Genomic DNA, 22,318 nt, shown 5'->3' on the forward strand with positions numbered 1-22,318 from the left:
TGGTTATTCAGGGTGACTCATGTGTGAAACACAATTTGCCCTCGTAAACTGAATCTCAGATAATCCATCCTGAGTACTGGGCTGCTTGTGGCCCTCTCCAGAGACTTTCATGAAACTTATATTTATCCTTTGAAGGTTTTGAGGTGAAATATAAGTGTGGCTGTAGCTTAAAGGGAGCTCACTCAGCTAGCCAGGGGTACAAAGAGACTGCATTTTGTTTTCCCAACCACTGATTTGACAGGGGTCTTTTCTTAGAAAATCTGGTGTTTTACATACACACACACACACACACATCTATATATATTAGTCACTTGTTTAACATTTATAAATATATATCTATTTATTTTCATCACTTTGCAATATCTGCAAAGGACATGTGAAGCCATCTCATTGCAAAACAGACATTTAGAATTTTGCTTCAGCTGACCTGGCAGCTGCTCCTAATGCTGAGGCCTCTGAAATTCGGCCTTTATCCCCACAATTCCTGTTTGCCTCACACTACAAGGTCTCTGCTGTGCAACGTGGAATTACCCTCGTCTGGGATTTATACTCTTTCTGTCTAACTTTAAAAGCTCTTCACTCCAGACCCACGTCTACAAAGCAGGCTCCTTCTTGGAATGAGTGCCGGATCCCTGTAGAGCCATTAACGCTGCAGGGCTGGGCCACAGCATCAGGGGGTCTACAGTTTTAAAATCTTCTTGAGATGGTGGGGTGGGGAGCTGGAGATGTCCATTGAAAGAGAACCTGGAGGTACCGCGGGAGGGCAGCCTGGGTACTCATGGTGGGGACACCTGTTTGCCAGCCTCCTTCCCCAAACCAAGGCAGTGCAGAGTGGGGGTTTGGGTGGGACGGTGGGAGAGAGGCTGGGATCCAAGGCCAACTTGAGCCCCCCACCCAGAGGTCTACCAGAGAAGGGGTGCAAGACTCTGGCACTGTGTCTGGGTTCCTGCCCCAGAGAAGAATGTGGGTCTTCGGGTGAAAGAAAGGAAGGGGAAACTTAAGGAAGAACAGTAGGACGGCTTGTTTTCTCTTAGTCTTTGGCCCCAGAGTTGGGTGTGGAAGGCTCCGCCAGGGGCCCTACCCTGAGCCGGTTCTGAACTAAGAAAGGCCTCCTCCAGCTTTTTTTCTTCCTGGTTTTCTTTTCCCTTTTGCCTTCTTTAATTTCCGTCCTTGATTTGGATGCCAGACTTTATTACTGTTATTATTATTATACTATTATTATTATTTCAGTAAAAGGGAGGCTGATTCCAGGCACCCCTCAGGTCCCTCTGGACCCCAGAACTCTGTTCTGACTCATCCTCAAATTCCCCCGGGTCCTTCCGAATGGGGGGTAAAGTCTGTGTCTCAGCCTGGAGGGGTTTTTTCACTCATGTCCGGGCCATGGAGACTTCAAACTGAAACAAAATAAAATCTTCTTCCCTCTCTGGTTTACTCAAATTTGCAGTTTCAGAAGGAAAGAAATTTGATGTCATTCCAAAGTGTGTGGGAATGCAATAAACAGGCAGTGGCGGGCCACCCTCCCCATGAAGACAAATTTGTCTACTCCATAAGACCTCCAGAACAGTGCCCACAAGCACTGCCTGCAAAAAGACAGAGGGACAGAACCACGGAAGGAAGCCATGTCCTCACACACAGATACGCTGACCCAGCACTTGAAAGAGCCAATTAACACATGACTGGTTAATTCTTTGATCAGACCTGAGAGACTGAATCCAGAGGAGCCCCCTTAGAGAAACGGATGCAGTCTGTGAAAAAATGAACCAATCGAAGCATGTATAGACAAAGAGGGATGGAAATAGAAGTTAAGAAATTGGGGAATTTCGGTGCACACATAGCAGAGGGAAAATCCTAGTGAACTGGGAGGAGGGCAGCGGGGGCTGGGAACCTCCAAAATCCATGTTGACACAGATACAGATCACCCAGCTTAGCACCCACTAGGTTGGCCTTCTAATATGCCAAAATAATCAGCCACTTCAGCCAATTCCAAGAAAAATGAGCCAGAGCCACTGTTTGGCTTTTCTTCGGCCAAACAACAGTTGAATGGCTGGAATTTTCACTTTCCCTAAGTTGTTAACTCCTGCAGAGAGTGGGTGGGCTCCTTTTGCCCTTAACTAGGAGTAGACACCCCCTCCCTCCCCGACCTCTCCCCTCTACTGATTGAATATTGGAAAGAAAGTGTTTTGGTTTGTTGCTTATCAACAAAGTGCCCTGAGAGATGCTGAAATTTTATCAACTCTAATCTTATCTCCTTGATCACGTTACAGACTAGAAGCGGGACCAGAGGGCACCCACAATTTTCAAGTCCCCAAAAGCCAAAGAGTCTTTATTTTCATTATTTTATTATTAGTCTTAGTCTTGGTCATCTCCTCTTGCTTGATGTGACAGAACCACAGTCACATTTACATAAAGAAAGCTGGAACATTTGGGGAAAAGCTCAATTCCAACTCCCTCCCCTCCCCCCATTTTTAGCCATACCAGTCAAATGAAGGAAGGGTGACAGAGGAACGAGATTCCGAGGGCCCTGCTGGGCTCACTCTGATCTTTCCTTCATTCTGCAATTTCTTTGGAGGGGATTGACAATGGGTAGTGGAATCCCCAGGAAGGGAGAGAAAGGAGGAAAGGGAGGAAATTGCTGGTTTGGGGGCAAATCGAGTCCGTTTATAATTCCTGTGCTGTTTGGATCATTTCAGTCTCTGAGAGGCGGCTCTTTGAGGAGACAGAAGGAGCCTGGGAGGTTGGCTTGCTGGTCCTTCTCCCCGGAGCTCTTTGTGGGGGATCCGGGGCGGTGGGATCTCCCTGTCCTCCAGCATTCCCTCCCCCAGCCCAGATGTTCCCCACCCCCAAATTGGGCCACGCTTATCTGTCTGTTCCCCCTCACACAATGCATCCTCCACGTTTGCCAAGGATCCTGCTGACCAAGAAACCATCCCCAAGATCTCTTTCGTGACCCCATTCCAGCAAATCTCATTCATCTTTCTATGCCTCAGTTTCCCTAAATTTTTAGCGAGAGAGACTCAGAAGATAGCTGAGACACCGGTCTAGGCAGAAAAGGGGAGGATTTGGGTAAAGTTGTAGGGAAGGGGTTTGACCCCAGACCCGTGTTTCTCCTGCAAGGGTTGGCGTCGGTCGCTGCTCGGTCCGGGGATGCCGAGAGCAAATGCCGAGAGACGCCCCCCCAACCGAAACGGGTGGAAGCAGAGGACCCAGAGGCCGCCCCGCTCTCGCCCCAGGTGAGAACCTCAGACCCGCTGCCTTCCTCACCATCTCCTCGGATAACCGGCCAAGGGGTCGACTTTCTTTTGACTAATGCGTAGGAGCCAGTCCATCCCCGTAGGATTGCCCGAAGCCGGCCCCGCGGTCGAGATGGGTCTGCGGAGCGAAGGGCTCTTTGGTCCCGGCCCTCATCTCTCACCTGGGGGTGAGGGGAGGCCGCAGAGGGGCCCAGAGGGAGGCATGCCCCTCCAGGAACATTCCTTCCCATCAGGGGTGCGCGCGTGCTTTCAGGCCCGGCCTCCATTCTCAGATGGTCCTGGTTCCTCCGGAGGCGCCCACCCTCGGGCAGCCCCGCCTGCGTCTGCCGACTCCCGGCCGGGTCGCCGCCGAAACAGCATCTCCTAGAGCGGGCGCCTCGGGTCTCCGGCGAAAAGGCACGCAAGATCGACGGAGCCGAGCCGGCCTGGAAAAGTCGGGAAGCCCCGCAGCAGTACATATGTTTCAACTTGAAAATGAACGGTTAGAGTTTGGCTTTAATTTTTCGTCTGAAGGGTGCAGTTAATTTCCCCTTTTCGTCTTCAGTCGGAGATCTCTGAATTATAGACCTGGTCCGGGAGCCAAAAGAGTTAGTTTCCATTCCTCCCCCCCCCCCGCCCCCAATAAATCTTATACTCGCACTACCAGCTGGTAGGAACTGCTTTCGAATGGTTCTTGTTGAGTTCAACTCCCCAAACTTGCTTCATTAAAAAATCTCTTTTTATTATTTAAAACGAATTGTCAGTGGTCTGATTTTTATTAGTTCTAATTATCTAGGAAAAGACTACATTTTAGTTGTTATAAAGGTTGTGTAGATCAGAACCGAATAAATGGAAGGGTAATTAGTTTTTAATTTTTTTATGTTTTCCATCTTTCCATAATAGGCTTTTATTACCCATATAGTTAAAAATATTACCCATATAGTTAAAAAGCTTAAAATAACAATTTCCAGGTTTTAATCTACCTTTTGAAAACTAAGTAATGTATACAAAAGGTAATGTATACAAAGTTAAAAAAAAAAGTAATGTATACAAAAGGACATACATTGAAAAGTAGTTCTTCCTTGCACCTCTTACCTCATTTCTCCTTCCAGAAGCAACCGCTGTGTTCAGTCAGCTGTTTTCTTATGACTATAGCGTTTAACACAAATGGCACCTTTCCACGCACAAGGCTCTGTATGTTGCCTTTTATTATTATTATTTTTTAAAAAAGACGTGTTAAAGATGGTTCTGTATCTTTACTAATGCCTTTTTCTTTTCAATGGCTTCATTTCGTTGTATGGATGTGCCATAACTTATTTAATCAGGTGACTATTAACAGATATTTAGATTGTTTCCAATTTTCTCTTCCTTTGTTGCTGCATTTGCACACAATATACGCTGTTCTGTGAGGATATGCAAGTATATCTGTGTGATATATTCTTAGAAATAGGCCATTTCAAAGTCCTTGTGCATTTTTTAATGTCCCTAGAAGTTGAACCTATTTTCATAGTGTTGGAGCAATTTGTATGTCCTTTTTTCAGAAAACTCTGTTCACGTCATCTCACTTTGTTGCTTTTTGTTCATCTAGTTTCTTACTAATTTGCTTTTATGATATCTTACTGAAACGCGAGATTGTGGCTTTATTTTGTCAATGGAGTTATGCGTGTGAGGAGTATTTAAAATCTCTCTCTCTATTTATAGTGTTGGAGTTTTCCCGAAAACTTTTTCCCGGAGGTGGACAGAATGGATGGAATGGGGTGTAGATTATTCTCACTTGGATTTTTCTCCTGCAGAATTCTCTCTTTATTGGAAAATGGGGAGAGATTTGTTTTTTCTCAATCATTTCCTCATCTTCTCTGACTCCCTTAAGATTAGAAGACCCGAAAAGGCTGGCCTTGGACTGTGGTGGGAAGGGCATGGCGGGGAGCGCCGCAGAACTAAGACCTCTGGCCCGGCGGCGCCGCGCCATCTCCTTCCCTCTAGGTCTCAGCCGGGGGCAAACTGCTCCGCAGGTCACCAGACTTTCACCCAGGAGCACACAATACTCTAGAAAATCAATCGGGGCGAGGTCTAAGACATGAGCCTTCCAGGCACCTGGCACTTGGGCTTTTGGAGATAACGTCCTTCCACCCTTGCAGAGGTTGACGGTCTGTGTCTCGGCCTCCAGTTCCTGGTGAACTGAGAGAAAGCAGCCAGTGCCCTTGGCCATCCGGGACCTAGTGATCGCCATGCACTTATGTCCTCAGAGATCCAGGGTACAGAGGAGTGGGACAGCTAGGACTGGCTGGGGGCGGGAGGGTCGGCGGGGCTGGGGTCGGCGGGGCTGGAGTCGGGAGTGAGGAAAGCAAGCGAAGAGTTGGAAGGACCCGAGGAACCATCGAGGCCGCGTCCGGCTCTCCCCAGTGGCGCCCGTCACCTTCAGGATCCCGGCGCTCAGCCAGCTGCCCCTCAAAACTGCAGGCTGGCTCCGCGGTCCCGGCTGGGTCGCAAACGCAGCCCTTTTCAGTCGCTCCAGGTTTCCCCGTGGCGTGCCCAGAAGCCATCGCCCGTGTTCTGCTGGGAGCCTATTCTCCAGTTCTGAATTTCCACCACTGTCCGGAATTCTTTGGAAGACAAAATGTTTTGCGTGCATTCATCGTACCTGAAATACCAGTCAGGAAACTGGGCAAAAACGTAGGCAGATCTTTAGAGGAAAGGTCAAGAGACACTCGGGCCCTGCAGAGTTCCACCGTGAGGAGCCAGGTCCACCCTAGCGAGGCGAGGACACCGCTAACGTTTACCGAGTCGTCCCCGCAGCCGGGACTTGGTAACAACTTCGAAGGTGCGGGCACGTCGACGTGGTAAAACGCCTCACCGCAGTGTCTCAGGTTTGAACACGAGATACACTTTCCCCAAGATTTGTCATGGAGTTTTATCCCTTCAGAATTGTTGGAAGTGAGTTATGGATTTGGTAACTCAAATTTTCAAGTTTTCTTTTTAACGTTATTCAGATAATGACATTATCTATTTCTTTTTTTGTCAAAAAACCTCTCCCAGGAGACACTTAAGGGTCTTTCTTACTTAATTTCCGACCAAACGACATTTCACTTTTTGGTCCCATTATTGCATTATTTCAGGTGAGAAAATGTTCCAATTGGTCTAAATAATTGCTTGAATTAGTGTAAACTGAACATTTGGGCTTAACAGCTCAGCTCCTGCATAGAAAGGGAGGTGGCCCCTGGGAGAAGGAAGAGCTCCCCTTGCCCCCCGCCCCCCCCCCCCAGGGACCCTTCTGCCCTTCCCTGTGGATGCCACTTCCCCCTGCCCCCATCCTGCCTCCTTGGTCTGAGCCGGTCTCCCAAGGATCTTTTCCAGGGGCCCTCTCCTTGGGAGAAGGAGTGAGGAGAAGAGAGGTAGGGGAGAATTCGAGGGCAGAACTGGTGTCACTGGCGGCAGTGGGGGCGCATGAAGCAAGCAGCTGCTGTGAGAATGACCAGCTTTCTATGGGTGGCTCCCTCCACCCTGGACAGATGGTCTGTGAACCTGGGGCTGTGACCCACACGGCCTTTGTCCACGCTTCGTGATACCAGGGGAAAAACACCATCATCCTCAAGTTTCCCAGCAACAGCTTGTTTTGGTGTAGACACTGTCTCCTATCAATATGAGGTTTTTTTTTTTTTTTTGAGCAAAGTCTAAGAAAGCAAAGGGAAATAAGAAACTGAGAACATTATTCGGTTACACAGTCCCAGTGGACAATCCAGCACTTCTCCCTCCCCCCATACTCAGGGTTGAGCTGAGAAGGATTTTAAGCTTCAGTTTCTGAAATTGCTGTTGACATTCTCTGACATCAACTTCCCCTTTCTCTCTCTTAATTTTTACTGTTTCCTGGAGCTCTTCTGAGGCAGAGTCTACACCGGCAAGGAGAGTTGTGATGGGGTAGAGGGTGAAGGAACACTATTTTAGGCCAACTGGGTCTCACAGAAAGTTGGTTCCAGTCCAGAAGCATGAGGCTGGGGGAGAGCATGTGTGGCAAAAGGCCTGATGTGTGGTGCTCCGAAGGCCAGCCCCTGGGAGAAATACAGACACACACCCTGGCGACCCCTCAGCTCCGGGTCGGGGAAAGGACAGGCAGAGAAATCTAGAAAAGCAAAGAAGTTAACGATGTTTGGCCGTCTGGGGGCTTATCAGTGTGCTGGGGTCAGGCGGGGGCCGAGGCGACGTGCTCAGGCAGACGCGTTGGGTGGGGGCCTGCGCAGGTGAGGAGGGGCCACCCTGGGGGCTGCCTGACCCAACCTGGGACCAGTTGGCGGCTGGGCTCGGGGACGGGCCTTTCCGGAGCCTCCAGGTGGCAGGAAGGGGGTAGCTGGTGAAATATTAACCCCTTCTGGGTTCTGAGGGCGGGGAATCAGTCCTTGGAGGACCTGGAGAAGGAGAGGGAGGAGGCTGCCACCCCTTCTTCCCCGCAAACTGGGATTCACTTCCCAACCCTCCGAACCCCCAACCCCTGGGCGGTGGAACGGTGCAAGTTCTCAGGTTTCCTCTGCCTCCTGGCTCCTCCTCCCCAAGAGAGAAGAGGAGTCGCTCAGCCCGGTTGGGGGGTGGGGGGAGGAGATCAGAAATCTCCTTCCGTTTGGCAGGGGATGCCTCAGGCAGGGCACAAGTCTTAAAGTGAACAGGGGGTGAGCTGAAGCGGTTTATGGGAACCCCCTCTCCACAGCCCTGAACCTCAATCCCGACAGCCACTGTGGGGTGGGGACACCCAGAGCCCCCTCAGCGGTCTCCCGCGGTTCAGCGTGCGTCCGGGCCTGGCCAGTGCTAGGGGAAGGAGGGCTGGGTCTCGGATCTCGGGAGGGATGCCTGGCAGGCTGGGGAGTCACGGAGGCGTTTACTGGTCGGGTGGGGTGAAGTTTCCCAGCCTCCATCTCCGCACCCTTGGCCACGCTCGGAGCGAGTGGGTGGGGTCCCGCCTCAGGTATCTTCCTGCGGTGAAGCAGGTTTCTGACCTCAGTGCCATCCTGGCCTTGCTCCGGAGGGTAAACATCCTCTGCACGTTGGAAACTGGTGGGACTAGCAAGGCGAGGGGGTAGCCAGGAGAGGGAGGGAGGAAAGGAGTGGGGCCGAGAGGAGGGAAGTTCTGAAACCCTCTTGCTCTCTCCTGCTAGGAATCCAGCGGTGGCCTTCCTTGGGGGCAGCCACTCTGCCCACTCCAGGCCAAGGAAGGAACATCCCTTGGGGCGTTGTTTCTCTCGTCCCAGATAAAGATAAAGTTCACTGGGGCCTCTCAAGCAACTTTGGAAATGGTCCCAAGCTTGGGGGATGGGGGGAGCAGATAAGGGCTGGGAGCTACCAGCCTGATTCCCAACCCCTCAGAATCACCTGAAGGACATCCCTCCGAGGGGAGACTGGGAATCCGTGAAGGGCTGAGGGTGCATGCAGGACAAGAGTGGAAATCTTCACTCCTTAGGAAGGACTTGGTCACTAAACTTTATGAACCTGATTACTATGGCTATCATTTTTAATGTTGAAGAAGGTGTGGAGGGAACCTGTTTGACTCCCAATTCGAAGCCATTCTTGGGCCATAAGCCCAGGAGAGAGAAACTGTGAGGTCAGACAGATCCAGCATAAGCCCGGATCCCACTTCCCATCAGCTTCGGGTCCCAGCAAGTGTCTTCATCTGCCTGAGCACAGTCTCCTCGCCTGTAAAAGGGAGATAATCCTACAGCTACAGAGGAGATGCTGGAGTCAAATCAACACAGGGACGCACCTAGCACAGCATAACCCAGCTCTCAGCGGCTGCAATAGTGTCCCGCTAGCCTCAGCTTCCTCTCAGACCTTGCCAAGGCTTCCATTGCACACGTCCCAGAGAAACCTTCTGCCTCATGCCCTCTGCCCAGTCGCAGCCAAGTGACTAGAGTGACTGAGAAGCGAATCAAAGAAGAAACACCCAACTCCACTCTTCTCCACAGCCCCCTGAGCAGAAGGAAGAGAGGAAGGGAGGGGGAGAGGGAGGGAGGGAGGGAGGGAGAGAGGGAGAGAGCTCAGGAGCTCAGTTGCCTTTTCTCTAACGTCCAGGAGACAGCCCTCCACCAAGAGATCTAACGACTCTGAGAAGGGGCAGATGTAGCAATTTGTAGCTACTGTGGGCAGAGACACTCCCAGCAGCCTGTGTTTTCAGCACCCCATTTACATGGAAGACAAAAATAACTCAGGAGAGGGACCTGGCTGAAAGCTCTTCCTGGGTTTAGGACATCAGAAGAGCTTCTTGGAGCTCATCTCCGGACTAGCTGTGAGCCGGATTTGCTGAGCGTGTTTCCTACTCTGTGAAACCGGGGTAACTGACGTTCCTAGCCTGTCTTCCTCTAGAGTTCTTATGGGAGCAGCGACAGGAGGGAGGTGACCCCATTGGAAGTCTCTGTTCCCCTGCGTGGCTTTAAACTGATGTTCATACTGGAAACTAATTCCGAGCACACGGTTCAAGTTCAAGCAACCGTGGTCCCAGAAGGGCCGCACCGAGGTCCCGCGTGGCCTTGGAGGCACCGCAGTGTTCTGTCTTGTCTCCGACACATATTGGTTTACTGCGCCTCTCGGACCCAGTTTTCTCACCTGTAAATGGGCATCGTAGCCCCCTCATCGGGTGGTTGGGGGGATAATAAAGCTCGTAAAGTGCTTTGCCCCGGCGCTTGGCACATAATACGCGCTAAATAAACCCCAGTGACACGAATTCTTAAGTGGATACCGGAGGAAGCCGATTTCCCTCCTCCTGGGGAGCCGACTCCACCTCGGCGGCTTTGGGAGGAGAGCGACAGGGAAGCGGCGGGTGGCGGCCCCGCGCTGAGCGTTTCCACTGCGCGCGCAGGCGCAGCTCCCCGCGCCTCCGTCCTGCTTCTCCCGGCCGGGGCGGATCCTCCGCAGACCTCGCTGGCGCGAAGGCCCGGCTTCTCCTGCCGGGAGCCCTTGGGCCCCGCGCAGCCGGCAGCTGCAGGGCCGAGTTCCCGGTCCGGGCGCCGGTGGTGCCGGGAGGCGCTCGGGCGGGACAGCGCGTGTGAGGGTGTCGGCGAAGCACGCAGTGAGTAACGGTCGACCCGGGATTCCTCTCCGCCGAAGAGCGCGGGGCTCAGCGCCCCGGGTCAGCCGTACTCAGAACAGCAACACGGGCCTGTGTCGTGGGGAGCGAGGTGTTCTTCTCCCCGCGTCCTAATCTCCAATTCCCGGCAAGTTCGCCCGGCTGCGCCTTTCCCACGCGCACCTTCTCCAGCAGAATCTCCAAACTAGTCCCGCACAGGCCTCGCTCTCTCCTGGGGACCCCCAGCCCCACCTGCCCTCTAAGTTTTCCCTCCAGAGACGGGGAATAGAGGACTTGCTCCAGTCACGCCCTCCACCTCCACTTTCCCGGGCTCCTTCTGACAAGTGGTATTTCCCGGCAAAGTCCCCAGAAGCAGAGCAAATGAAAACGCTAGGAGAAAAAGGATTGGTTATAGGATCCGAATCCAGTAAACGACTCCTCTTTCCTTCTCCTGTCCTTCCCTCCCCTCAAAAAGGCACGTTGGAGAATAATCAGGAAATTTCAAATAACCAGGAAATCTGTGGAGGAATGGGGACCCAGAAGGGAACAGCCAATCCAACAGCTGGCTTTTCTTCTCTCAATAGGAGCCCAGTCCTTCTATCGGATATGAATATAGCTACTGTGCATCTCTCCACGAAATATAAATTTTCCAACGAGGCGGCAAGGGTATGAATTTTCATAGGTACCTCGGATCCTAGAGACATCAAGAGGCTGCAGGTCATAAGAGGGTCTAACAAGGCCGTGTCCACATACAACCACGTTATTACATGAAAACCAGAGATATTTATTCAGATCTTTCTTGTTTAAAAAAAGGGAGGAAAAAAGTCTGTTGAAATATCCAAAGAATTGAAACTATTCGTAAATATATTAATCTCACTGGGCCTCCGGTTGTGCTGGTGGGTGTGGCAGACAGAATCACGGATGTCAACTGCTGTGTCTTGGTCTAAAAACAAAAATACCCCCCCCCCCAACCCACCTTTGAGCCTCTGCTTCTCAGCTATGAAATGGAAAGAACTCAAGTCCCCTTTAGACTGTGGGAGCTCTGCCAGGAAGGGACTGTGGGAATTGACATGGGGGGAGGGAATGAGAAGTGCAGCAGACAGTGAGGCAGAGGCCCCGAGACTAAGTCCTGGCTCTGTGTCTTTGATCTCCCCTGGCCTCAGTTTTCTCATCTGGAAGATGGGGATAATACTGATCTCACAGGACTGCTGAAGAATAAACAAAGGAATAGCCGTGAAAATGCTGTATCATTATCAGACTCTCCTCAGTCTGTGCCAAATGAAAGACCATGGCAAGGAGAGCAAGGGTCCAGCTCGGACCCCAGCCCAGGGATGGGTATGAGCATCCCCATGGCTACTTGATTCCCTATACGTGGGCTTAGCTGGCTCAGTCTCTCTCTCTGCCGGATCCAAGGGGGAAGTGAGAGTCCATTGCAGTGGGCCGGCCTCAGCCCCTATTTGCTTTGGCCATGTTGCGACGGCCCTGCTGGGTTTGCCAACAGGATTTCGGTGTTTGCTCTCCCGTCTGGCATGGCTGCTGAGGCAGCTGGCATTCTGCTCCCAATTATCGTGCTGACCAATGTTGCTCACAGCAAAAGGGATCTGTCTCAGCGCTGCCTGCTCCACTTCCTGCTGCTTCTGCCCCCTTCTCAGACGGACAGGGTCCCTTTTTATTATCATTCCTAAGACTCCTAGGCTTGAGAAAGCAGGGTGGTGGAGAGACACCACAGTCACAGTCTTTTCCTTTAAATGGCTGCCCAAGAAGTACATTCTCAAAGATTAAGAGGAACCAGGAAATAAACCAGGAAAAGAACTCAATGAGCCAGAGAAGCCAGGCACCAATCCTGGATATAAAAGGACTTGTTTTGCTCTTCCACGTTTCTTTCCTTGTGCCTTTTTGGAACAGTGGATGTCCGGGAGTAAAGAGGAAGGGGGTCCTTGCTGAAGGTCACCCCAGACCAGTCAGAGCCCATGGTTTGGGAGAGTTATGGCGGAAGCGTGATTGGCAGGTGCCTGATGGGAAGAACACATGCTCAGAACAAAGACAACCCCTCCCACCCCAAGGCAGCTCCTGGAGCCTCCAGCCACCTCCCCAGCACACCGTGTATGCTCGGAAACATGTAACACCCTCTATGTGACACGTGGCCTGCTTGGCTTTCTGACGCTGCTGGTTAATAACTTAAGAGTCATGGCAGGAGAATGCAAAATAATTTAAAGCAATGCTTCATAAATTGCAGTTCCAAGGTCTTCATTGCCTTCCTAACAATATGCAAAACCCGTTTTATTGCTTTTTTAGATTCCTTGAGTTGAAATGCCACTGTGTGCTGTAATTAAGCTAAGTGACATGCCAGCTGTAAAGACAGGAGTTGTGAATGATTACATTCAGCTCATGTAATAACCCAGGATGGGTCGGGGACAACGCTTGGAACAGCTGCCAATCTGCCTGACTCGCCTTCCCTGCCAGAGTAGAAGGAAAACTGGAATCTGAAATCGCCTTTTAAGGCTGGGGGAGAGTTCCCTGGCCTGTTCCAGGCGTGTTAGGGGCTGTCCAGTGTGGGGTGAGCCAGAAGTGGCTCCCAAACAGAGCTATGCATCAGAACCCTCTGAGAGAGCTTTCTAAATACAGGTCAACACCCCCACCCCTGACTAATTTGGGCCGGGGGGTGGGGGCCACATGTCGTTTGAGCTGCCCAGGTAGTTCTGAACCTGGGGACCAAGAAAGCCTGCCCAATCAAGATGGCTATTTTTAACAACTTGGTCTTTAGGAAAATCATTTTTGTGTTTGGAAACCTTTCCTTCAGTATTGCTCTTTTAAATCCATCTGGGGACAGGAATTCATACAGCAGCTTTATGAAACAGAACCCGGATCTCCATCCTCCAAAAGCTCCTCTTCCCAGTGTTTCTATTTTCTCTCAGGGGCCTCCGTTCTTTTGAAGCCATCTTTCTTGCTCCCTTTCTGTTCTCCCCTCCATTTGTCCAGCTGCCACGTCCCAGCTCTACAGTGTTTCTCTCACCTGCCTCCTGCTTTTCCTCCCCACAGTCAGCCATCCTAACAGGGGCTGCAAGGGCTTGACCCTGGGCCATCATCCGAGCCTCCTAATGCTCTCCCACCTTCAGTCTCTTGCCTTGCCAATCATCCATCCTACCATCTACTACCAGATTCATCTTTCTAACACTGAAATCTCTCTCCCATTCAAAAACCTTCAGTGGTTTCCCATTGCTCACTTGAACAAGGCAAACACTTCCCAGGATAACATTTTAGACCCTCCACAATATTAACTCATTCAGTAAATATTTAATGAATTCCTGTTATGTCCGAGGCACTAGGCTAAACTCGGGAGATATAAAGATGTAAAGACGTGGTACGGTCCAGTGGGGAGACAGCCATGCAAACGAGTCCACCATCATGAGGAGTGCAGTAATGGCAATTTAAACAAAGGGCCCTGGGGTCACCAATATGGTCTCTTAAGCTATCTTTCCCCTGTCATCTCCCAATTTTCCTTTCTGGTCCAACCAAATTGGACTAGACTACTTCCTGATCATGTTCAGGGTTGTTATTTTCTTCCAGGCCTCCATACCTCAGTCCCACACTTCATGTCCACTTTTTAAAATCCTATTTATTTTTCCTGCCACCTCAAATATCGCCTTCTCCAATGAAGTGGACTACATCCTCCCAGCTGGGTGTGTGAGGGCATTTCCTTCTCATCTACTGACACTTTTTTAGTCGCACTTAACTCAGGATTGTTCTTCGTGGACCTGTCTTACTGCACTGCACACTCCACGGGGGCAAGGACTGCCAAAAGCATTTTTTGTCCCCCACAAGCATTCAGTAGAGAGTTGCTCTGCAGAGCCCTGTGGGTGAAGAGGCAGGAGGTGGGTGGGCCTAGGAAGGCCGCCTGCCGTTTTGCCTTTTCCCTGGATAATCCAGAGCTGTTAGTCTCCAGGCAGGACGGGCTACATCATTTGGCAGGCCCAGTGCAAAATGAAAATGCAGGGTTCCTTGTTCAAAAATTATTCACAATTTCAAGAGCATTAAACAGAGCATTAAACCAAGTGCAGGGCCCTTCTAAGTATAGGGCCCTGGTGACCGCATAGATTGCACGTCCATGAAGCTGACCTGTTTCTAGGATCAAAGGTGCTGGTACCAAACTGTCCCTTGGGAAGACAAATAACTCTGACTTCACCTTATTAAGAGACTTCCTTTTTATCATCAGGAACCTTGACTGCCTGGAGCTGGTGACTAGGGAGGAAAAGGCAGAGCTGTAGAGCTTCTGGGAAGCCCCATTTAGCAAGTCTTACATCTTCTGCCTGGGCCGGGTTATGATGCATGACAACCTGATAGTGACAATGGGAGAACCGGCCTCAGATCAGTCTATTTTGAGCCTTCTAAATGGCATCGAGAATGGGCTAGTGAAGGGGTAGCGGGGGACGACTTGAGGTGACAGTTAAGCTTTTACTAGTCTGCCCAGTGATAACCAGGGCTTCCTTCTTCTGCCATCCAGGTGGGCATTGACTTAATTACTAAAAAGAACCCTACACTAGCAGCCCTTGAAAACCAGGCCTAGGTGGAGCAGAAGGTGTTGTGTACACGTGTGTGCTTTACAGTTGGACACAAATGGCTTGAGTCCAACTTCTCCATTCAATATCTTACATACTGCAGGTCTTTCGCCTGAGGGGTACTGTAATCTTCAAGCATCCCAGAATCCCCTGACATCCTTGAGGCCAGAAATTCATTCCTCTGGGAATCCATAAGGCAAAGCTGGGTCACCATTGTGAAGCAGGTGCTTGACTACAGACCTCACCCTTCTTCCACCCCTTCCCCATACTCCTCCTCCAACGCTCTGTCCAGGGATCTGACTCAGGAAGGGCAAGTGAGGCAAAAATCTTGGGTTACATTCCTGGAGAGGGGGGAGATTGAACTGGCAGACAAAGTGAGATGTCATGCCTGGAGGCTAGCCAGGGTCCATGCTGGGCAGAGACACGGCAGCCACAGCGCCCCCTAAAGGGCCACCTGAGGCTCTGGGCTCCCAGCAAGAGGGTAGGGCTCACTGTAAACCATTCATCCAAAGAAATTCTTCAAAGGCTCCTGACACATTTTCAGTGGATTTGGAGCTTTCTTAACGAGGGGATCTCGGGAGAACTGTCTCTTCCCCTCCCCGTCCCATTCTCACTCTGGATCAGGCTCCTTGTCCCGGCATTGAGCATGGCAATTTATTTTATTAATGTACACTTGAAGGGAAAATGCATCATTTCTGCAGGTCGACGGAAGAATCACCTGCAGGCTAGACACTCTCACCTCACCTCTGTCTTCGCTGGCGGGATTGAGTTGGGCTGGTAAGGGAGGCAGCAGGATGACGTTTGGGCACTGAGGTGGCTGGGCTGGGAGAAGGTGTGGTCTTTACCTGGTGAAGTTACAACTGCCCCAACTCCCTTACTCAGGGCCCAGAGTTCTCCATCATGCCTAGCCCTTTCTCTCTTTTCTCTTTGCAGTTGAAGACCAGCTGACACAAGCCTATTGGTGGACGGAGGGCTTTGAACTCCTGGAAATTTTGAGTCCTTCTCTGAACGCTCCTCCCCTCACATTGCTGTATCTGGGAGAGAGTTCTGGATGCTGGTGCCACATGAGTGACCCATAGGAATGCCACTAGTGGGGCAAATGGGGTGTGTCCTGGGGCAGCACCAGTAACTCCCAGAAGTCATGGTCCTACAGCGCTGTAAGCTAACTGGGAAGACACAAAAGGCAAGGCTGTTGGCCTCAGTGGGGCTAAGGGGAGGTCATTACAAGATCAGGATATCTAGCTGAGGAAATAAAACTTTCAGTTAATTCTATGGACATTATAGACACTGTAGGAAAAGATAAATCATTTCCTGGGAGTAAGAAGTGGAAAGGGAAAAAATGGCAGAGATCCAGTCTGATTCTGGAAAAAAGAAAAAGATTTTTCTTAGATTTTCCTTTAAAATGGCCACTAGAATATTCACGTCAATGAACTCATCATTACCATTCCCATCTAGAGGGTCAGGAATTACTCAGGTGACTCACATCCATAGCACCAGAAACCCCAGTTTACCTACACAACATCATCTTCCTGTATCCTTACAGCCCCCAAATTGATAGGGATCATTTAAGAGTTGCCAACATGGCTGGCTGGAGATAAGTGGTAGTGGTTAAGAGCACAGGCTTAGGAGCTCTCACTGTCTGTGTGCCCTTGGGCAAGTTACTTAACCTCTCTAAATCTTGGTCTCCTCATTTGAAAAAAGAGAATAACAAAGGTACTCACCACAAAGAGTTGCTTTGAGGATTGATATAATGTATGCAAAGCTTTTAGTACACAGAAAGCAAGTGTGTCTTGTCCAGTCCATGCTGGGCTCATCACCATCAGCACAGTATTATTATCATCATCACCATCATTATCATCACCATCATCGTCATATCACTGCAGCTACCACTTATTCAGTAAGGTGCCAGGCAGCCCATTTTAGCAAGTTTTTAATTATCACTAAATTCCTACAAAATGGGCCATTTATCCCTTAAACCTAACTTTTCACGGATCTGAAACCCTGGTCTCAGTGACTGACCCACTGTGAAAGTAGACCCAGAGGAAAGATGATGAGATTATAGTGATTTAAGCAGGAAGATGGAGGAATTTGTCAGGGCCCCATTCCTCACATGGGTCAGGACAGGCTCTAAGTTCATGGCAGAGTGGTACAGAGGAAGAAACATCAGGCTCTTTGTCCAGAGCCCATTACTCGTGTGAGGTTGTACCAGTCATCTACTGTCCCCAAACCTTGATTCTCTTCACCTGCAAACTGATGATAAGATAATAATATCTGCCCTGCCAACCTCACAGCGTGGACCTGAGGATTACAAGAGATATGGTATGTAAACTTGATGCATGGAAGGCGTTATTATTACACCTCCCAAGTAATTTGGACCTCTGCTCTGCTCTTTCCTTGTTTCATTCAAACACTACGTATTATGCAGAAGCCCTATTCCCACACCACATTTGTAAATCAGTGTGTTAATAGACAGGCATTCAGCTGCACATAATTAGACTTTGGCTAGTTTGCCTTGTATGTGTAGTCCATTATGGTCTGATTAGTCGGGAATTTTTAGAAGCCATTATTTTACATAAAAGCAGAGGGCCTGCTCTGAGATCTGGTGGTTCCACAGGAAAATCTAGGAGGCCCTGCTTAGTCTTGGCCATCTCTGCTACCTGCGGAAATGCCTTCAGCAAAGAGCCATTTATTATGCCCTCAGCTCTAACTGAAGACTAGTATTAAAAACGCCATTTGAAAGAAAGATAGTGTGGCTTTAAGAGCTTGGGGCTTGGGAATCAGAAACATCTGACTCAGATCTTTGCTCCCCCACTTGAAAGCCGTGGGACCTCCTGAATGTTAAGCCTTATGCTCTTTGGTCCTTAGGTTTTTTTCTTTTCTAAAGTGCACAATTGTGATTGGAAGGAAATTAAATAAAACACATATCGAGAAGAGTGCTGGCACCTATGTGGTAGGCTACCAAAAAAGTATAATTATTACCTTCTTTAAAATTCATAAAAAAAACATGTCAGTGCCTTCAGTCATTGTCCGCTATGGTAGTAAAAGTCTATAATGACCACATGACAAACCCCTCTTAGAAATTAGAGCCAGGGAAAGAAGTACGTCCTAAAGACCTATGTATTTGCTAGGTGAGTAAACTTATCTTTACTCCTTTAGGAGGAAATATCAAAAACTCTGCCTACAAAAATCCCAGAGTTTCTCAGGGAGTCTGAATCTAAAGTGGACTTTGCTAAACAATGACACAAAGAAGAGGCGTCTCATGTCAGACCAAGATGCATCTGAGGGAGAAGCTCTCCTCACTCCCAGCTCGCTACAACCCAAAGCTGGTGCTGAGTAGCCACTCACGAGTGCCAGCACATACAGGGATGTGCCGAGACGAGAGCTCAGGGGATGGAGTAACCAACAGAACCAGTCCCAATCTTTGAGGAGTGCCTGGTCTGGGTTGGGAGTTGGGGGAAGGGGCGGGAATGAAGGCCCTGACTCCATGGAGACCCTAGTTTGATGGTGGAGACATAGTCTGTGTCCTTAGGGAGTTTCTGTTCTGACTGGGGAGACAAAAAAGATCAAAACAGAATGCTGTGTTTGGCCCTTTCTGCTAAGAGGTTCAGAGCCAAATTCAGTGGTCAATGCAGGAAGCACTCGATCACACCCTCTTAACATAATTATCTCCTCCCTTTCTCTGTGTGGCTTCTGATCATTACAACTTCATTTTAACAGTCATACTGAATCCAAATTGTCACTGTAAGCTGCTACATGACCTCCCTTCTTTTAACAGTATGAGCATAAATAGAAATAATTAGGTAACCCTATCTTTACTTAAAATTCCAGTACTGGAAAATAATGAACCAAAGATAGTGCGAGTGGGTTTGAGCTCCGTAAAGATCAGGGAGTTTTGTTCCAAAAACAGGCCCACAGGCCAGGCCTGGCTGTCACAGATCCCTCTGCCCAGGCCTGAGTGGCGACGGAGGGCAGTGCTCGCTACCACACTGGAGAGACTTACGCAAAAGACAAATTCCCAGGGCTCCATCCCAAACCTCTTGTGTCAGAATTTCCAGGGGTGTGGCCTAGGAAACCAAAGGCTTAACAAGGGCCCCCACATGATTTATACCAACAGGGAAGTTTGGGAAACACCAGGCCCAGTTTTTCTCTAAGGGTGGTGAGAAGACCATCAGAATCACCTAGAGGAGCTTCTTAAAATGCAGATTCCTGCCCCACCCGCCGCAGGCCTACGGAATGGGAATTTCTGGGCGCAGGCCTTGGAATATGCATTTTTATGCTGAATATGCATTCATCACCCAAAGTGGTACCTATGGGCTGATGTTTCCTCGCTGGCCCTCCTGCGGTGTGAGCCACTGCTCTTGAGGGGGCCAGGTCAGACTGTCTGGTCACAGTCTGCTTTAGGTGGCAGGAGCAAGGGAGATGGTTAAAATGTATAGCCTTCTTCTTTAGGCAGCTAAACATCACAAATCCCTCTACTATACATGAGGCTACGTGTAGAGCTCTCCTAAATTTTACACCCACCTTCCTCAGAAGCACTCAAGTTCTGACAGAGGGCTCCTTGCTATCTCTTTGGGCCTTTCACAGAGTGGAGTCAAAGCTTCAAGTCCTTTGTTTCCAAATCTTCTCAGCCTCCACTGTCCTGTTGTTCTGCCCCCTCAGTATACACCTTGACAGGGCCAGCTTTGGGGACAAGTGACCTGGACCTAGGCCAGGCGGGCACAGCATGAAAGGTGTGGAAATCAATCCCTCATGGTTGACATGGTTCTACTTCTGGGATCATCAGTTATGACTGTCTTAATTTTAGCCATCAGTGGAAGACAAGGCAGAGTGCACTTAAGCAGTGGGGACAGATCAGTCACAGCAGAAATAGACATTGCAAAGGGGTCACGTCTTGACTGAGGTTAGTCCTAACCGTCTACTTACCTTTATGTTGTCATCGATCCATCCATCCATGTGCCTACCCAACATTCCATAAATATATACACATAGCGCCTGCCAAGGCACCCGAAACATTAAGGGAATGTGGGTGGGCCTACCTACTTCCTCTCACATCCTTTTTGGCCAGAGATCAGGCAGTGACGGTATGCTTCCTGATTCTGTCTACACAGGTCCCTCATAGCACCTGTATGGCTTCGGCCGGGCCTTGGATCCAGGCGGGCTGGAGTGGCCACCACCAGCAGATCATTCGGAGAAACATCTTGGCCGTGAGAACTCTGCAACAGGAGGAGGGAGGAGACGTCCAGCTGCCTCTTCTTGCCAGAGCTTCGCCTGTGGAAGTAGCACTCCTGGGTGAGGGAGGGGTGTTCTGGAACGGCAAAGTCATTGACATCATCAAGTTGTGCTGCTGGCCTCAGACAGATTCCTGGCAAAGGCCACCTCCCACCAGGGTCCCCTGACCTAAAACTAGTGGAAGCTCTCAAATCAGAATTAGCCATTACTCCTTTCTTCCAAATAGTTTCTCTCCCTGTTTTTTCATACTGTATGCCCCCAAGTGGCACAGGCTGAGCTGACTGGGCCTCAACCGAATGAGAACCAGGAAATGTTGAAGAGGGTACTGAAACATAGCACTCTATTTTTATTTTTCTTATCTTCTCAATAAGACTAGAGACTCCCTAAGGACAGGGACTAGTCTCCACCATCAGACTGGGGTCCCTCTGAGGGCAGGGACTGCAGCGCCCCCCTCAGGCTGAGTGCTCCCCTAAGATGAGGACTGGTCCTATTGGTTACTCCATCCCCTAAGCTCTTGGCACATCCCTGTACACACCGGTACTCACGTGACTGGTTACTCAGCTTTGGACTGTGGTGAGCTGGGAGCAAGGAGAGCTTCTCCCTCAGTCGCATCTTGGTGCACAGCTCTGACATCAGATGCTCCTTCTTCATGGTATTCTTTAGCAAAGTCCAGGTTGGGTTCAGACTCTCCAAGAAGCTCTGGGATTTTGTAGGCAGAGAAATTTTTGATATTTTCCCCTGAATGAGGTGCTGGGAGATTTGATGCTGCTTGTACTTAAAGGAGACCAGCCTGTCCATCTCTGGGCTACTGCATTCAGAGCTTGTTGTCACGGTCACGCTTGGCAGAGACTCAGGAGAGTCTGAGACCTGGGTAGTGGATTCTGGGGAGGTTTCTACTGAGGTTAGAGGCTGGAAGAGAAAACAGTCCAAAATGAGATTGCAGAAAGCAAAGGGCTCCTTCCTATGCCGTTCTTGATAAAACAGAGTAAGAGCTGAGTTCATTGGCAGCAGGAAAGATTTAGGTTAGAATAGTTTCCTAATAATGAATTGGTTAAAGGTTAGGGCGGAAGATGATGGGGAATGCCCACAGAGCCTCCTCTGGAGGTCTTTAAACATGAGAGAGGTTTCAAACAGTATCTTGTATTCAGAAAAATAGGTATTATTTCACAGCTCTTAGACTGGCAAAAATTAGAAAGCTATCAGTGTTGGTGGGATGTCTGGGTATAGGGATTCTCGTGCACTGCTGATGAAAGGTAGACTGGTACAGCCATTCTGATGAGCCATCTAGAAATACTTGGTAAAATGGGATTACAAATATCCTGTGACCCAGCAATTCCGCTCCTAGGTATACATACTAAATAAGTTATTAGATAGCTCCTTTAAAAAAAGTATGTACATTAATGTTCCTGGAAACATTATCCACAATAGGTGAAAGGTGAATACAACCCAAATGTCCACCAACAGATAAAGAATCGATAAACGAAATGTGGTAAATATATACAATGGAATATTATTCAGCCTCAAAAAGGAAAGACATTCTGATACATGCTACAACATGAATGAATTTTTTTTCCTTCTTCTTCTCTCCAAAGCACCCCCAGTACATAGTTGTATATTCTAGTTGTGAGTGCCACCGAAGCAGAGCACATGAACTTAACCACTCGGCCACGGGGTGGGCCCCTGGATGAACTTTGAAAACCTTATGTTAAGTGAAATACGCCGGATATAAAAGTAGAAATATTGTATAATTCTACTTATATGAGGTACCTATAGTAGTCATAAAGGCAGAAAACAAAAGAGAGAGGAACAACGTAAGGCAGAAAAAATATTTGAAGAAATAATGGCCATAAAATTCTCAAATTTGGTGAAAGACATTAATTTGCAAAGCCAACAAGCTCAAGAATCCTAAATAGAATAAATACAAATAAAACTAAATCCAGACACATCATATTGCATTTCAAATTGCTAAAATCCAGGGATTAAAGACAGCAACCAGAGAAAAATGACACATTACATATAGGGGAAAATGTTATGAATACAGTTGACTTCTCATTTAAAAAGAAAAAGAAGAAAACCAGAACTTTTTTTTTTGAGGAAGATTAGCCTTGAGTTAACATCCACTGCCAATCCTCCTCTCTTTTTGCTGAGGAAGATTGGCCCTGAGCAAATATCTGTGCCCATCTTCTTCTACTTTATATGTGGGACGCCTGCCACAGCATGGCTTGATAAGCAGTGTGTAGGCCCGTGCCTGGGATCCAAAC

General features: G+C 49.2%; 1 protein-coding gene and 2 long non-coding RNA genes across 12 annotated transcripts in view; 2 read left to right on the forward strand and 1 right to left on the reverse strand.

Annotated features, from left to right (window-relative positions):
- The first annotated feature begins 2,609 nt into the window (after nt 1-2,609).
- LOC138916147 (uncharacterized) lies at nt 2,610-3,635 on the forward strand. Its single transcript, XR_011422941.1, has 3 exons — nt 2,610-2,734; nt 3,115-3,230; nt 3,505-3,635. It is a non-coding gene; the product is annotated as an uncharacterized lncRNA (long non-coding RNA).
- Nucleotides 3,636-10,052: 6,417 nt separating this feature from the next.
- Nucleotides 10,053-21,555, forward strand: LOC106783329 (uncharacterized). Of its 3 annotated transcripts, XR_011422939.1 has the most exons (6): nt 10,078-10,275; nt 10,857-10,938; nt 14,932-15,052; nt 15,530-15,605; nt 15,762-17,147; nt 19,937-21,555. It is a non-coding gene; the product is annotated as an uncharacterized lncRNA (long non-coding RNA). The 3 variants fall into 3 exon arrangements; XR_011422938.1 differs by lacking the exon at nt 10,857-10,938 and having other exon boundaries at nt 10,062-10,275; XR_011422940.1 differs by lacking the exons at nt 10,857-10,938; nt 14,932-15,052; nt 15,530-15,605 and having other exon boundaries at nt 10,053-10,275; nt 19,937-20,280.
- TTLL6 (tubulin tyrosine ligase like 6) overlaps nt 11,036-22,318 on the reverse strand; it is a 47,431-nt gene continuing 36,148 nt past the window's right edge. For 4 of the 8 annotated variants that reach the window (XM_070226248.1, XM_070226253.1, XM_070226249.1 and 1 more), the window contains 3 exons: nt 20,603-20,966; nt 19,865-20,133; nt 15,468-16,189 (listed from right to left, as the gene is read on the reverse strand). In XM_070226248.1, coding sequence (XP_070082349.1) covers nt 19,865-20,133; nt 20,603-20,966 — 633 coding nt within the window. In that variant the 3' untranslated portion in view covers nt 15,468-16,189. Of the gene's footprint in view, nt 12,285-15,467; nt 16,190-19,864; nt 20,134-20,592; nt 20,967-22,318 lie in introns of those variants that run through there. The other 4 variants (XM_070226254.1, XM_070226255.1, XM_070226252.1 and 1 more) reach the window with 2 other exon arrangements.

This window comes from Equus caballus, chromosome 11 (genome assembly GCF_041296265.1).
Source record: "Equus caballus isolate H_3958 breed thoroughbred chromosome 11, TB-T2T, whole genome shotgun sequence".
Lineage (NCBI taxonomy): Eukaryota > Metazoa > Chordata > Mammalia > Perissodactyla > Equidae > Equus > Equus caballus.